The 16,277-nt window shown below is 41.7% G+C and overlaps 1 protein-coding gene and 1 pseudogene across 2 annotated transcripts; both read left to right on the top strand.

Annotated features, from left to right (window-relative positions):
* The first annotated feature begins 4,833 nt into the window (after positions 1 to 4,833).
* On the top strand, positions 4,834 to 11,227 carry LOC120428267 (polyadenylate-binding protein). 2 transcript variants are annotated; one of them, XM_039593260.2, is made up of 4 exons: positions 4,834 to 5,099; positions 5,693 to 6,006; positions 6,840 to 8,306; positions 8,373 to 11,227. In XM_039593260.2, exons 2-4 carry the CDS (start codon positions 5,841 to 5,843, stop codon positions 8,624 to 8,626), a joined length of 1,887 nt encoding a protein of 628 aa, XP_039449194.1. In that variant the 5' UTR covers positions 4,834 to 5,099; positions 5,693 to 5,840; the 3' UTR covers positions 8,627 to 11,227. The 2 variants fall into 2 exon arrangements, with proteins under 2 accessions (XP_039449194.1, XP_039449193.1); XM_039593259.2 differs by lacking the exon at positions 4,834 to 5,099 and adding an exon at positions 5,335 to 5,517.
* A 1,123-nt stretch (positions 11,228 to 12,350) lies between these two features.
* On the top strand, positions 12,351 to 14,414 carry LOC120428261 (uncharacterized; annotated as a pseudogene).
* Positions 14,415 to 16,277: the final 1,863 nt, after the last annotated feature.

The following is a 16,277-nucleotide window of genomic DNA, read 5'->3' as shown; positions in this document are numbered from 1 at the left end:
TTGTTTGTCAACAAAGCTGCAGCTGGATGGTGAGACGAAGTGAGGGGGGAAGAGATTTTGACATTTTTATGCCCGCATCTGGCCCGCCGCCTATTTCGTCGGTCACTGAGTCGCCGGTCGTTTCCAGTGACCGAGTCCAGCTAGGAACTGATCGCACAATATCTCAAGCATGGTAAATATTATCAATCATTTGATTGCAGTTATTCTCTTACCAAAAAGTTTGAATTTTTAAAAATTTTGACCATTTTTTCCATTTGTGTTAATAACAATTTGACTACTTTTTTTTATTTTTAAGGAAGAATTTTAAAAGATTGAAGCTTGGAGTCCTGTTTAATGTTCATGATATTTAATTATTTGACTGGATAGTTCGCACGAAAAAAAAAAACACTTTTTTTGTTTTTTGCTTTGATTTTTATTGACATTGTGGTTTGGTTGAGCATTTTAGCAGAATGCATTACTAAATATGAATACAAAGAGACCAGTAGTTCCTTTTAATTCCGCTACATATTTTTAATATCTTGACAGATACGTATTTCATCTACTAGAAGTCTGCAAGTAGTAGACAAAATACGTATCTGTCAAGATATTAAAAATATATAGCGGAATTAAAAGGAACAACTCGTCTCTTTCTATTCATAGTATTGATTGATATTGTTTTTGAGAAGTGAAAAAAAAACTACACTCAACCCCCGGTGGTTGGTCACTTTTTCGTTCGACACTTTTTTAGTTTGTACCCCGTTGGTTGGTCAAAGTCAACTGTCACTTTTTACACGGCGCTCACCCACACCCAATCACGGCGTTCTAGCAGGATTCTAGCAGAGTTCTTACAGAGGTAGATATTCTAACAGCATTCTAGCAGAAACGCTCCATGGTTCTAGCAGGATTCTGACAGAACTAGCTCTGCTAGAAAATTTCGTGACTAGGCACTATCAAAACAAACGTAGTGTGTGTGAACTCCGTGTAAAAGGGGTGTCAAACTAAAAAGTGACCCCGTTCGTTTGACAACAGTTGGTGTCAAACCATCGGGGTTTGAGTGTACTTGACAAAACGTCGCAGAAAATTCAAGTTATTTTAATCATTTTGGCTGGACAACATGTTAAATGTTGCTTTAATATGAAATTCAATTAAATGTTAGTACACTCAACCCCCGGTGGTTGGACACTTTTTCGTTTGACACTTTTTTAGTTTGTACCCCGTTGGTTGGTCAAAGTCAAACTAAAAAGAAACGAACTGTCAATTTGTATGAGGCGCTCACGCACACTATCAAAACAAACGTTCAGTAGTGTGTGTGAACTCCGTGTAAAAGGGGTGTCAAACTAAAAAGTGACCCCGTTCGTTTGACAACAATTGGTGTCAAACCACCGGGGTTTGAGTGTAGAAGCAATTCAGCGAGTACTTCGAGCCAAACATTTCATTAGGGCACAAAACCAAAAACCGCGATTCGAGAAAATCGCTTGCAAAAAGTGGACAACTTGTTTCAATTCCTATTTTAAAAAGAAGCTTGACTGATGGTATTTTTACTGATGATACGATAAAACACATCATTATCCTCAACTCTGCTTAAATGCTTCTTAATTTTTGTGGATTTTCGCAATAACACTCATAATTTAAAAAAAAATCGTTATTGGGCCCTTTTAACTTTCCAACTGTTGTTCATAATGGGCCCTTTCTAAATGCAATTTCGAAGAGAGCTGAAAGGGCACTAAAGCGCTGTCACCGGATTGTTGTTTTGAATGATGTTTACGGGCCCTTTTGTTTAGTTAGAAATAATGAGGAATTCAGTAGAAATTTTGATTATTGGTGAAGTTTTGTGATTGAATAGTGTAGATAAGGTATGTGAAACATAAAAATTCTTCAAAAGTGTACTGAACAGCAGCCGCGGGACCGTATTAAATATTGTTTTTTGACGAAGTATTTCTCTATAGAAATCCTTGGTGAAAAGTAAACAAAACTTTTTTTTTGAAGTAAATTAGTGTTAAGAATGTATGAAAAGTTCACTTTATAACACAAAAAGTTCCTCAAGTACGAGAACCTAACGAAAATAAAAGGGCACATTTGAAAAAATTATATTATTTTCTATAACATTTAAATATCAAAATATAAAAATCAAAATACCAAATTAAAAATATAATTTAACAAATTTAAACAATTATTCATTTATGTATATAACTCACTCCTTTCAACTATTCCACCATCTATAAACTAAATTAAAATAATCCACATACTAATTATCAATTAATAAAACACCTACTCCCACACCCACCCACCTAACCCACCAATCCCCAACCCCCCAATCACCAAATAAAACCACCATACCTCATCCAAACCCAATATTCCCACAAAAAAACAACTCTAAACCACAAACCACAACCTCAAACCATCCTCACAATAACTATACATACATTAATCCTAACTCAAAAAAATACAAAAACATACAATCCAAAAACATCCTCCCAATTACACAAAATATTAAATTCACCAAACCCTTTCCCAAAATTCTTCAAAATACAAAAAAAATCTATCACAAACCAACCTCCAACATCCTAAAAATCCCCATAACTTACCAACCTACACCAAAAAAACATATCACCATTTATCCCCAAAATAAAATAATCAAAAAAACAATATATTTTTATCTATAAAAGAAAAAAACACTAAAATAAAAACCCATTTAAAATTAATCAATATAAACTACAAAACCATAAAACTTTAAAATATAAAACTATATATAATTTAAAAAAATAATAATTCAAATAAAAATAAAAAATTATAAAAAATAAATATTTCAAAAAACCAAAAATTAACCCACAAATATAAACAAAATATCAAACCAAAATTTCCACAAACAACAAATCAAAAATCAACTTACAAATTACTCTACAAACACCAAATTAACAATACCCCCCCTTCTTCCTACACCCACCAACTCCCCAAATATTTATAACTAATACATCCTAATAAATAAAACCAAATACATTCCCTACCCAACTACTCAAAATCCCAAAACCCCCCCCCTACTAAAACAAAAAAAAAAACCAATACTCCTATCAAACAAACCATCAACCCCAAACCTACCTATCCCAAAAACTAACCTACTATCAATACTATTCAATTCCAAAATCCCCCACCCAAATAAAAAACTAAAAAACTCAATTACTAATCCCCCAATACCCACATAACAAATAACCCCTCACACTTAAAATAATCATTTAAAAACCTCAAACTTAACACAAACACAAATACAAAAAAAACAACAATCAAAATCCAAAAAATAAAAAAAAAAAAAATACAAATACAAAAATCCCCCAAAAAAAAAAAACCTCACCATACATACCCCCCTACAAACCCCAATTTCCACATCCCAAAATATCATCCCCATACCCCCAAACCATAATCCTCCCACTACACCTAAAATAACCTCCCACATCCCCCAAAATCACCCCCCTACCATCCCCTCATAAAACACCCCCTAACACACCCCCACACAACCCCCCACCCCCCTTATCCCCCCCTAAATACCCAAATCCCCCAACCCACCCACCATAACAAATAATCCCCACCCACCCACCTAACCCCACCCACTTCACAATCCATCAACCCCCCACCAAATTCAATCCACACCCTAAACACCACCAACTACACCCCTAAACACACCACATTCCCAAACACACCCCAACACACCCAACCAAAATCCCCCAAAACCAACCCACCCATACCACACAACCCACTCCAATCACCCACCCCAAAATTCTATTTACACCCCCTAAAATTTTTACAAATACACTCACTCCACTCAAAAACTAATTCCAAATACCCCCTTCCAACCTACTACTTCCCCACTCTTCCACTCCCTTACCCCAACCCTACCCCACATATTCACTTCCCTTTCACCCCAAACTCACAAAATCACCCACCACACTTAAAAACACCCCCCCTAAAAACCCACCACTTCCCCCCTAATAACATTAAATAAATCTCCACATCCCCCCCATACATTCCAAATACCAAAAATAACACTATTCACCCCAACCAAAAATCCTTACAAACCCCCTATTTAAAACACTCCCCCACTCATACATTTACACCCCTCACTTCCCAAAACATCCAAACCTCATCCCACTTAATCAATATCCAATATTCCCTTAACTTCATCTTCTTCAAAACTCCTCTACCAACTTTAATTACCTCCCAACCCCTCCCCCAACAACACACTCACCCCCCCCCCCCCCTTATAACACCACCCCCATAAACAAACTCCAAACATTACCACACAATCCAAACTAATCCAACCCTAAATCCCCAACCTAAACTCACCTAAAACACACTCCAAACCCTCTAACACACCCAAAACACACCTACTAACTACCCCAAACACAACCCACCCCAACAAAAAAACCACTACCCTTCATCACAAATTCTAATTTTATATACATTAAAACATTTTTATATTTCAACCAATAACTTTTACTATAATAACTAAAAACTCCGTTATAACAAACTTTTTTTTACCTTATTTATTTTTATATATATATTTTATATAACTTTTTATAGAAAACATCTTTTCATGAGCTTTTTGCAGCAAAATGTTCGGCATGAGTTTCTGAACAAAACGTAGTACTAGGTTTATGTCAACATTAAATTGTTTACATGTTTCATCACAAAATGTGCATAGTGCCCGAGGGGTGTAAATACTTTTTTTACATACTGTAATATCTGGACGATCCCGCAAGGAAATGTCGCCACCTTCCAAAATTTCAAAATCACAGCAAGCCACGCGCGCATTCTTTCCTGTGGCCAGTTCCTCACAGCAGAGTGAAGAAAAGTGCAGACCACGTGCGTGCGTGCGCCTCGTCCATTTTTTCCACGTTTTTGTGGTTGAAAATTTTGCAGAAAAACAGCCGGAAAATCCACAGTGATTTCGAGCTAGTGCGTGTGTTTGGATGTACGAGCAACGGCGGCGAGTTTGAAAACGGCAGGAAAACCGCGTGAGATCTGCAATGTAAAATTTGGATGGTGAATCACCGTGTCAGCGGTAAATTTTGCTGGTTTTTTGGATGCGGTTTTTTTGCGAAAATTGTGAAATATTTATTGGATTTGGGGTAAGTAGAAAAAATTATTAACAAACGGTTCGTTCAAATCACGTGAAAATTGAGCAGCGACACCTGGTTGCCATGACGATCGGACGGCTTGCACCGGCGGCCATTTTGCTGAGCTTCCTGTTCGCAACTGGCTGTCATCGAGACAGTGATGTGGCGTCTCGCTTGCTCCGCTCTGCTGGACGGTAGAGTGAGCGAGACGCCGTCAGATGTGGACCTTCAAACTGCCACACTGCAGCCAGCCTGCTCAGACAAAGAGTGTCGCTGACGTTGTGAGGTTGTGCTTCTTGCTAAAAGATCGCACAACCATTCACATTTTTTGTGCATAAAAAAAATTACAAAAATCCACAAAAAAATCATAAAAATAGTTAAAAAATTTCCAAAAAAATCGAAAAAAGTGAAAAAGTAGAGCAGGTTGCAAGTGCGTATAGTGTATTTAGCAGTTTTTTTTCCTTCGTTCCTCTGCCCCGCAAATTGTCGCGTGTGGAAAATGGGAAAAAATATTACTCATCGAGCGCAGAAAGCAGCGAAAATTTGATTTCTGCGAAACCCAACCACTTTGGAATAAATGCAAAAATAACTTTTCTCACCGATAGGAAAAAGTAGCTGAGGACGTGGACGTTATTTTTTCGGCTGGCGAGATACGACGAGCGACGAGAGCAGCAAGGTGAAATTCACTGCCGCGAAGTGAAAGTTCTTTCTGGCTAGGGTTACCATCAAACCCGATTAAAAAAATCCGTTCAAATGGCGTCTCTTTACGTCGGCGATTTACACGCCGACATCACCGAGGCTATGCTGTTCGAGAAATTCTCGTCCGCTGGCCCGGTTCTGTCGATCCGAGTGTGCCGCGACGTGGTCACCCGTCGTTCCCTTGGTTATGCCTACGTCAACTTCCAGCAGCCAGCAGACGGTAAGCGGATTTTTTTTTCTCCCTTTTCGGCCTACACGTGTTCGGGGTTTTGCTTGCCATGGCTCTCGCGCAGCCTGCTACGACGACGACGACGATGGCCAAAGAAAATCTTCGTGTCGGCCATATTGTATTTTGTGCTTTTTTTTACTCTGCCTGCCAGTGGGGTCGTCCATAAATGGTGCTTTTATGTGGTGGAATCTTTTTTTTTTAATTGCCATGTTTACGTTTCTTAGCGCATAATTTCCTTTCCAGCACAGTTTGTTATCATTTCCCTCCCTTTTGAAATCAGTGACGTCATCTGCGTTGCCCACCTGTCATTAAAACCATGCTTGCTTGCTTGCATTTCGTTTCGTCAGATTTACGCATTCCACCACCACACACACGGCACACAACGGCCTCGATTTTCGTCGTTCAGTCGGGGGCGCTACTATTTTCGACACCATTCACGGTTGGCGCCAACGGCACAGGCAAAAAAAACCGTTCGTTCTACACTGATAAATCGATACGCTCAGAGACAAGCAAAATGCATTTAAAAGTCCTTGAAATTTGCTAATTTTGTTGCCATCCGACACACACAATCACCCCACTCGATCTATCAGCGCACATCGATGACGAATGCACAAATTCCATAATTTACACACACACACACGTCATGATATCAACCCCGACGAAATGACGATTTGCTGCCTGGTTTTTGTGTTTATTTTCCACAAATGAGCGCGCCTTTGGAATGTGCGACCTTGTCGTTTTGATCGTGGCCTGGCCAGCAAGCAGAGTAGAGCACACACACAAACGTACATCTCCCAAAACTTATTTTTGTCTCCTCTTTCCAGCTGAGCGTGCCCTGGACACGATGAACTTTGATCTGATCAAGGGGCGCCCGATCCGCATCATGTGGTCCCAGCGCGACCCGTCGCTGCGCAAGTCCGGCGTCGGCAACGTCTTCATCAAGAACCTGGACAAGAACATTGACAACAAGGCCATGTACGATACGTTCTCCGCGTTCGGCAACATTCTCAGCTGCAAGGTGGCCCAGGATGAGAAGGGCAACTCGAAGGGATACGGATTCGTGCACTTTGAAACGGAGGAATCGGCCAACACGTCGATCGAGAAGGTCAACGGTATGTTGCTCAACGCCAAGAAGGTCTTCGTGGGCCGTTTCATCCCGCGCAAGGAGCGCGAGAAGGAGCTCGGCGAGAAGGCTAAGCTGTTCACGAACGTGTACGTGAAGAACTTTGGCGACGAGCTGACCGACGAGTCGCTCAAGGAGATGTTCGAGAAGTACGGCACCATCACCAGCCACCGTGTGATGATCAAGGAAAACAAGAGCCGTGGATTCGGATTCGTCGCGTTCGAAAACCCAGAATCGGCCGAAGTGGCCGTCCAGGAATTGAACGGCAAGGAGCTTGGCGATGGCAAAGTCCTGTACGTGGGCCGTGCTCAGAAGAAGAACGAACGCCAGATGGAACTCAAGCGCCGCTTCGAACAGCTCAAGATGGAGCGTTTGACCCGGTACCAGGGAGTCAACCTGTACGTCAAGAACTTGGACGATTCCATCGACGATGAACGTCTGCGCAAGGAGTTCTCTCCGTTCGGAACCATCACATCGGCCAAGGTCATGCTGGAGGAAGGTCGTTCCAAGGGATTCGGCTTCGTTTGCTTCTCGGCTGCCGAAGAGGCCACCAAGGCCGTCACCGAGATGAACGGTCGCATCGTTGGCAGCAAGCCGCTGTACGTGGCCCTGGCCCAGCGCAAGGAAGACCGCAAGGCTCATCTGGCCTCGCAGTACATGCAGCGTATGGCCAACATGCGCATGCAGCACATGGGACAAATCTTCCAGCCCGGTGGCAACGGAGGCTACTACGTTCCGACCATCCCCCAGCCGCAGCGCTTCTTCGGCAAGCAGGTCAGCCAGATTCGTACCACTCCTGGATGGTTCCGTGCCAACGCTGCCAACCAGAATGCCGTTGCTGCAAACGCTGCCGGTGGTGCTTACCCGGCCATGGCCGCTGCCACCGCCGGCAACCAGTATCGCCAAGCCGGAAACGTCCGCGGCCAACAACAACAGGCCCCCAACGCTCAAGCCCAGGCCGCTTCCGCTGCCATGCGTAACTCGGCCCGTCCCATCACCGGCCAACAGGCAGGTGGCAACATGCAGACCCGCCCGGTCGCCCCGCAAATGGCCGCTAACCAGGCCCGTGCTGCTAACTACAAGTACACGCAGAACATGCGCAACCCGCCGGCTCAGCCCGTTGCCATCCCGACTCAGCCCGTTGCTCAACAGGCTGTCCACGTTAAAGGTAAACATAATCAACATTCCATCGTTCGATCTCCCTTAACCCATTCCCCCCTTTATCCCCTAACAGGACAAGAACCGCTTACGGCCACCATGTTGGCCGCCGCACAGCCGGCCGAGCAGAAGCAGATGCTGGGCGAGCGTTTGTTCCCGCTGATTGAGCCGATGTACCCGTCGATCGCAGGTAAAATCACCGGAATGTTGCTCGAGATTGACAACTCCGAGCTCGTGCACATGTTGGAGCACAGCGAGTCGCTCAAGGCCAAGGTCGATGAGGCCGTTGCCGTGCTGCACGCTCACCAGCAAAAGACTCAGCCCCAGTAAAGAAACAACACAACACAAGCAGCAACATAAAACAAGAACGTCAACCGCAACCCGCGAATCAATGATAAGCGCTCGGATGAAATTGTTTATGCGACTAGTTTGAATTAACCACGGGCGGGAACGGCCAGGCCCGGCGTACAAGGTTCGTATCTCTTTGTCATACACATAAGATTGCTTCCTCAACGTCAGCTCAAGCTAAAGACCGTGTCGCAGGTGCTTGCAGTTCCCGCTGATGATGCAACATTCAATTATTCACACTCTTTTTAAGCTTCAGACTAAAATTTGCTTCTAAAAACGTCGTCCCTCTTGATTAATGAATTCAACAAACCAACAATAAGTTAAATTTCCCTCACTCTTTCCCCGTTTTGAAAAACTATGTTGCAGGATAACAAAAAAAAACTGTTCTTTAAAATTTGTAGTCGCATCAAAACTGCAGAAGAGAAATAAATTGATTTCATACCGTCGGCTTAATTTACTGGAGTCTTTTGCAGGAGTTTGAGCTAGTTATCTTTTTGCTTTTGAAATAACATTTTTGATTTTTTTGGTTCATGGTTTATCTAAGAAAAATAAGTTTATTCAAGTAAGAAGAGTGCGTAGGCAGAAAGCTATTTTCAAATCTTTACTGCAACTTTGTTGCAGACAAAAATAAGAGAAAGCATGCTGCTTCCACACCTTCTGTTATTAATGTTGATTTGATACACAATTTCAACGAGAAAACAAATCAAGCAAGAAAAAAAAATATATAAAAAATCACAAAAAAATAGTAAATCTATATAAAATGGTAAAAAAGCAACTTACGTATATGATGAACACATATATACACATAAAATAAATTTAAAAAAAAGCCAAAAAAATGGAAAAAAGTGTTGATTGCTCTCAGTGGTGCCATGGCGGCGTTGGAGCTTTTGTAAGAAAACTCTTGCTGGAGCCTTTTGCGCGAATCCATTGCTGAAGCGATCCCCTCTGAAAATGAATATAAAACATATTATCTTCTTTGAAAATAAAAATTGAAACAAAAGAAAAAAAACTTGAAAAATGAAAGAGGGTAGCAAAAAAGTTAAAGAAAACAACATTGAAGAAAAAATCCCCACATTCAAATGATCACAACAGATGCGACAGTCTCAAAAAAGGAAAAAAATAACAAAAAAAAGTGATGGAAAGAAAAGATATAAAAAACCACTGAAAATCACAAAAAAACTGCAAAACAAATCTAAAAATTAAGATAAAAAATCGATCTACACTTGGCAAATTGAGGAAGGCCTTGGAAAAGCCACAATCAATCTAAAGGTGAAGATGAAAACACAAACACGATAGTTTCGGGAGCAAACCAGAATCAAGTATAATCCCCGTTGCTCCATTGCTGCTAGAAAGAGAGTTCAGTTTGTAGTTTTAGTTGAGTTTTGTGGTTCTAAAATGAACAAGAAATTTGCGCTGCGGTGTTATCCGGAACCCGCCAACAGCTACTTGCATGGCCCATTTCTATCTTTTATTTTTTTTTTCAACTGACGATGAACCAGAAATCACCAGCTATTCGTTATCAACTGCCCTTGGAGTCTTGTTTGGAAGATTCTCCTGGACCCAATCCAATGCCGGTAGCCTCCTGGACAGTCTGCCACGGGGTGCTCGGACGTGACCGTATCGGCCTCCCTCGACCTGGCGTTATTCGGCGATTTTCGTTTGCAAAAAAAAAAAAACTTTCAAACAGTATATAGCACGTAACAGAATTAAGAAAGTGACCTTTCCATCCGGTCCGGAAGTTGCTGTTTAATCGATACCGAGCGTTCCGAGCACCGTGTTTGGGTGGATTGTCCATCTGGCCAACTGGTGGTGGGTTGGGATCGTCGTCGTAAACAGAGCATGCAAGTAGCTTTAAAAAAACATTACATACTGTATCACGCGCTAACACACACACATAAAATAGCAGAAACCCTCTCGGAAAGGAAGTCTTGTGAAGAAACAAGTTCACTGTAGAATAACACGACTCCTACCACTTCCTTCTCCCCCTCCCCAAGTTTCAAGCGCCAGGGACCGGAAAAGTGGTCCCTTTTATTTCTTGAACATTTTTAAAAGCGCGTTCATTCGGTTGAGTAACGTCTCAAAATTGAAGAAATATTTATATTTAAACTATTCACAGAGTAATTTTTATATCACCTTTATTCGCTCTGTGAAAATATTATTATCCCTGACATAACACACGTACAGTTTTAATAAATTATTACAAATACTTTGAGCAAACTTATATAAATATCGATAACAAAAAAAAATATTGGAAATTAACCCCATATTTCGAGGCATATAATTTACCCACACAATTTGAACCTATTCTAAACTACAATCATTCAGTGCATGAGTTTGAGATATCGATGATTACGGAAAAATAACAGGGTTTCAGTTTCAATATAAACCAAATAACAACATGATTTTGCAAAATGATATCTTTTCTGGAACACAAGTTTGATGATGAAAAAGAAGAAGTAAAAAACATTATAAAAATAACACACCGCCTTGAGGCAAAATAGGGTAATTATTGTATTGGACTGTTTGAGTTTCTAACAAGTTTTGCTAAATTTCAATAAATTTTCCACTTTCCGTAAAAGAAAATTGTTTCAATCCACCCGGATGAATATCACATGCCGTGACATAACCGGAATGGCGTTGAATAATGTAGTTAGTGTTAGTTTAAGTTCATCGAGAGGTAACTAGAAATTCAATAATGGGTTTTGTAAATGCTATTTCGAGCCAAACATTTCATTAGGGCACAAAACCAAAACGTAAACATTCGGGATTATTCCACTATTCCACTCCATAGTACACTCCCTACATGCCCTCCAAGAATCAGATTGATAGCAAACAATTTCCTATTGAAAAAATCAAAAAAACAAAAGGGCACATAACAATGTTCACTCCAAACCAGAAAAAAAAGTTCAATTGGGTCCTAAAATGAAGCTTAGATTGCTGATATTATTGTTTACAGCGATAAAGCTTATTTTTTTGAGTACAATGACCTTTTGGCCGACCACAAAGAGTTTAAAATGGATTTTTAAATCAATTTTGAAAAATTAACCTCGCGGTCCTTCTTGACAGAAAAGCTCCTACCTGACAGCTCGTTCCAAGGGGACCATAGTTGATCCATCGAAAAAATGTTGTCTTGTCAAAAAAAAAATTTGCCATAAAATGAAAAAAAAGTGATCAGAAATGGTTTTTAATCGTGTTTTTTACCGTTGTACATAAAAATTGACATAGGGCTTTAGTACCCAATTGTGCCCTTTTCTTTTTCGTTAGTTTTTCGTGGTTAAGGAACTTTCTATGTTTTAAAGTGAACTTTTCATACATTCTTAACACTAGTTCACTTCAAAACAAAGTTTGGTTAACGTTTCACCAAGGGTTTCTGCAGAAAAAAAACTTCGTCGAAATACAATATTGAATACGGCCCGCGGCTGCTGTTCAGTACACTTTTGAAGAATTTTAATGTTTCACATACCTTATCTACTCCATTCGATCATAAAACTTCACCAATTATCAAAATTTCCACTGAATTCCTCATTATTTCTAACTAAACAAAAGGGCCCATAAACATCATTCAAAACAACAATCCGGTGACAGCGCTTTAGTGCCCTTTTAGTTCTCTTCGAAATTGCATTTAGAAAGGGCCCATTATGAACAGCAGTTGGAAAGCTAAAAGGGCCTAATAACGAGATTTTTTAAAATTATGAGTTTTATTCACGAGGTGGTCACTCCAAATATATTGCATTTATTTCATAAGTTAATCCGTATGTGCATCCATATTTACGTGCATACACCATTCCTCTATGAATTTTATTTCAGTGTTTTTCACAGCTGTCATCGCAAACGCGCGTACTGTTTACAAACAACAACAAAAAATCATTCTGTCTCTACTATATTGTCCGGCCGGGTGATTCGCTGGCGCTCTTTTATCATCCGGCAATTTGATGGGCCAGCAGGTTCGTCGTAGGAAATCCGGATTTTCCATTGTTTTATGTTGCATTTAGTGCGTGTTTCGGACTCAGTAAGGCACCAGCAATCGAGATGGTGGTAACCCAGGAGGACAAGTCGATCGAGCTGCTGGACGTGGACCCTCAGGAGACGGAGGACGACGGGGCGGTGGTGGTTCTGGACTCCAAGCGGAAGGGCAAGCGCACCGTAATCAAGACTTTGACACGGCAGGCGTACTTTTTGCCCGTGTTTGGCCTGGTTGATCCAGAGAAACTCAAGCCGGGCGATTTGATGGGCGTAAACAAGGACTCGTACCTCATCCTGGAGACACTTCCGGCCGACCGAGCAGTATTCGGACATTGGCGGGTTGGACAGGCAAATCCAGAAATTGATTGAGGCCGTCGTGCTGCCGACGACGCACAAGGACAAGTTCAAGAACCTGAGAATTCATCCACCGAAGTCGACCTACCCGAAGCTGGCCGGCCAGTAGCTGGTGCAGATGTTCATCGGAGACGGTGCCAAGCTCGTCTGGGACGCGTCCGCACTGGCCAAGGAAAAGTCGCCGTTGGTTTAATTTCTTTTTATTTGTGAAATCATCTTTTTTGTATTGTTAGATATGATGAAAAAAAAACGATATTGACCGCCCCTCCTCTCCCTTCTCCCCCCATGCGACAACTCGTTGGGTCGCGAACAGGTGCGCGTACTTTTTCAACTTGCTATTCGGCCCCACGATGAACGGATCTTTACGTTCCTGCTTCAACCACTTTGTTATCTCTCGATCACAGTTGTCCACCAAACTGCTCGGAGTCACGATCAGAACCCGCTTCACAATCGACTGCCCGTAAGGTCCCTGGTTCTTCAAGGTGTAGATCAACGCCAACGTCTGCAACGTCTTCCCCAGTCCCATCTCGTCGGCCAAAATCGCTCCAAACTGTTCCGAGTCTTCGCGTTTCATTCCCAAAACGCATTCGTACAGAAAGCTCACCCCTTCCAGCTGGTGAGCGGAACGCAACCCTTTGTTATACATCCACTGATCGAACGAAGGCTCTCGCATCATCAACGGAAGAAAGTCCTCCGCAATCGCTTCCTCCCCACCGTCCCAACCAGCTCGACACCCGTGTCGACACCACAATCGGACTCCCGGCGCACATCGACTCCGCCGGCGGCCTAAACCTTCCTCTCGCCTCGAATCGAACCATCTTCACCGGCACATCATTCTCCTTGGCCACCTCCCCATCAATCCGCTCCACCAGTTCAACCTCCTTGCTCAACCGCGAACCCTCCCAATCACCTTGCCGTCCTCGTCGCCCAATGTGACGCTCTTCCCGCCTACGATGGTCAACGTTCCGTCCCACGTTTTGTGCTTTTTGGTCGTTATTTTGCTCCAGCACACTTGCGTCGTCGTTGGTTCTGCGGGGGTGTGCAACGCTGCCGGCTTTCTGACTGCGACGGCTCGGGCTTCCAACACGCGGGCATGGTTCTCCGAGCTGGTGAGCAGCTCCAGCATGCCCGGGTCCAGTTGGGCTTGCGGTAACGGCTGCGGTCGGATTGTGAGGGTGGTGGAAGTTCGGCCGGCAGGGACCGCTTCATCGACGGTCCTGCCGTCACCACCCGCATTTGCTTCTTTAGTAGAAGTGCTGACGTTTCTGGTCCCGCTGTTCCCAATCTTCTTCCGGAAATCCTGAAGGTGAAAAAATATACCTCAAGCTGGATTGGAGCGGTGACAGTTTGTAAATGAAGGAAACAAACAAGTGACAGTTCTGAACTGTCACTACCCACACTGAACAAAATTTTGTTCCGATTGTTCCGAACAACGTGCAGATAAATAATATTTACGCCTGTATTTACGATATTTACGAAATATTTACGGAAGTAAATCTAATGCGCTACGGATCAACCATGTGCCCAACCCCGTGATGCTCTCTCTTTCACTCTAACGCGCAGCATACCAGTTCATCGAACTGATCGAAAAACATCGTTGCCTTACAAATCATCGTGGGTTTACGGACTTTCGATCTGGGAAACGGAGCACGCGGTCGCATGATGGCGGCATCGAGCCAGAATTGGGGGTGATCATGTGATTAAAAATGAAAGTTTTTTCAAGAAAAATAATATTTTTCCGACCGAATAAAAAAATTGCGAGCATGTTCAAACAATTATTCCTGATGTCGGAGAAGTGATGAAAAAGCAAAATTTTAATCCATATTTTTTCTATAAATTGATTTTTTTCACTCTAACTAGGAACCCCTAGGTCTATCCACGCCCGTTTCCAATGACCGTGAGAAGATGCCAGAAAATCCAGCTATGAGCTAAATCCACAATAAGTTGATGATTCCGAAAATAGCTTTGACTGATTTTTGTTAATATCATATCAGTATTCAGCAGCATTCACATCTCAGAAAATGTGGTAACATTTTTTTGTTAATGTATGTTTTGCCAACGATTTTTCAAACGTTTCATATCACGCTTTTCAATTAAATACTAATAATTTTTTTCATAATGGCCTATCTACAATCACTTAGCTTAGAACATCTAAGTAAAGTAGTTACTTAGGAAAGTACGCAACTTACGGCCGTCATCCACAATCAACTTAGAAATTTTGCTGGGCTGATATACGTTGCTATGCAGTTGTTTGTTTACCTTTGATATTGAAACGTCAACTTACCGTAGATTTTGAAATTTTTCAAACCATACGTCAGTTTCTAATTTGATTACTTTTCCATTGTAGAAGCTCGGCTTCATTTCCATTGATTCAAATTCCTTAGCTAAGTGAAATTTTCTAAGCTAAGTGATTGTAGATAGGCCATAAGCCTTTAGGAATGAAATATTTATTACTTTATTATTTTAAAGAATAGATTTGAGGAAATTGATAAATTTCACGGGTATTCACAGAAATCTTCAAATTTTACGAATTTCACGTGTTCGCGAAATCGTGAAAATTCACTAAGCATCATGTACAACCCGTGCGTTTTGAGAAAAAATGCATTTGAATGTTGAGCATAATTTTTCAATTCCCATTTTAATATAAAAGCAAAAGAAGGTGTTCTAATCTAGGTTCTTATGATAATAATCGATGAAAAACGTTGCCTTCATTGATACTTGATCATCCATATTCAATAAATTATTATTTCCTCGATTATTTCCCTCATTCTATTTAAAAAAAACAAACATAATTTCTTTTGAAAACACCAACATCTATACCTCGATGGATCGAAGTAGGTCGCGTGACGGGTCGGACGCAAATTTTTGTGCTCCTGTCATTTTCATGGAGTGTTTTGATTTTTTCATGTTTGAGGCAAAATTTTAATGTCTTTAAAGTTATTTCAACGGTTTGCGAATGTTCTAAAACTTGTGCTCCTAGTGAAGAAGGAAACTGTTTGGTCCGCGCCGGAAGTGAAAGTGAGAAGGAGACCATCAAACTGCCAAGAGACCAAGAGAATTACTCAATTCGCGTTACGGACAGCTTTATATCGGACGGTGCTGGGTGGCGTTAGTCTGAAGAGGATTACTAGAATTTGGCCAACTACGTGGAGCTGAAAGTCTGAATTTTTGGATCCGTCAGGATCGCCGCCTGTGGCCGTAATTTGGATCTGTGCTTCCTCCGGCATAGAACGACTGTTCAAGATCATGTTGTTCAAACCCGGTGAGGAATTTCCTTTTTGCATCTTATTTAATTTCAAGCGTTGAAGGAGTGGCC

This window comes from Culex pipiens, chromosome 2, assembly GCF_016801865.2.
Source record: "Culex pipiens pallens isolate TS chromosome 2, TS_CPP_V2, whole genome shotgun sequence".
NCBI classification, from domain to species: Eukaryota; Metazoa; Arthropoda; class Insecta; order Diptera; family Culicidae; genus Culex; species Culex pipiens.
The sequence above is the reverse complement of the archived record's forward strand: the minus strand, read 5'-3'. Positions and strand labels throughout refer to the sequence as shown.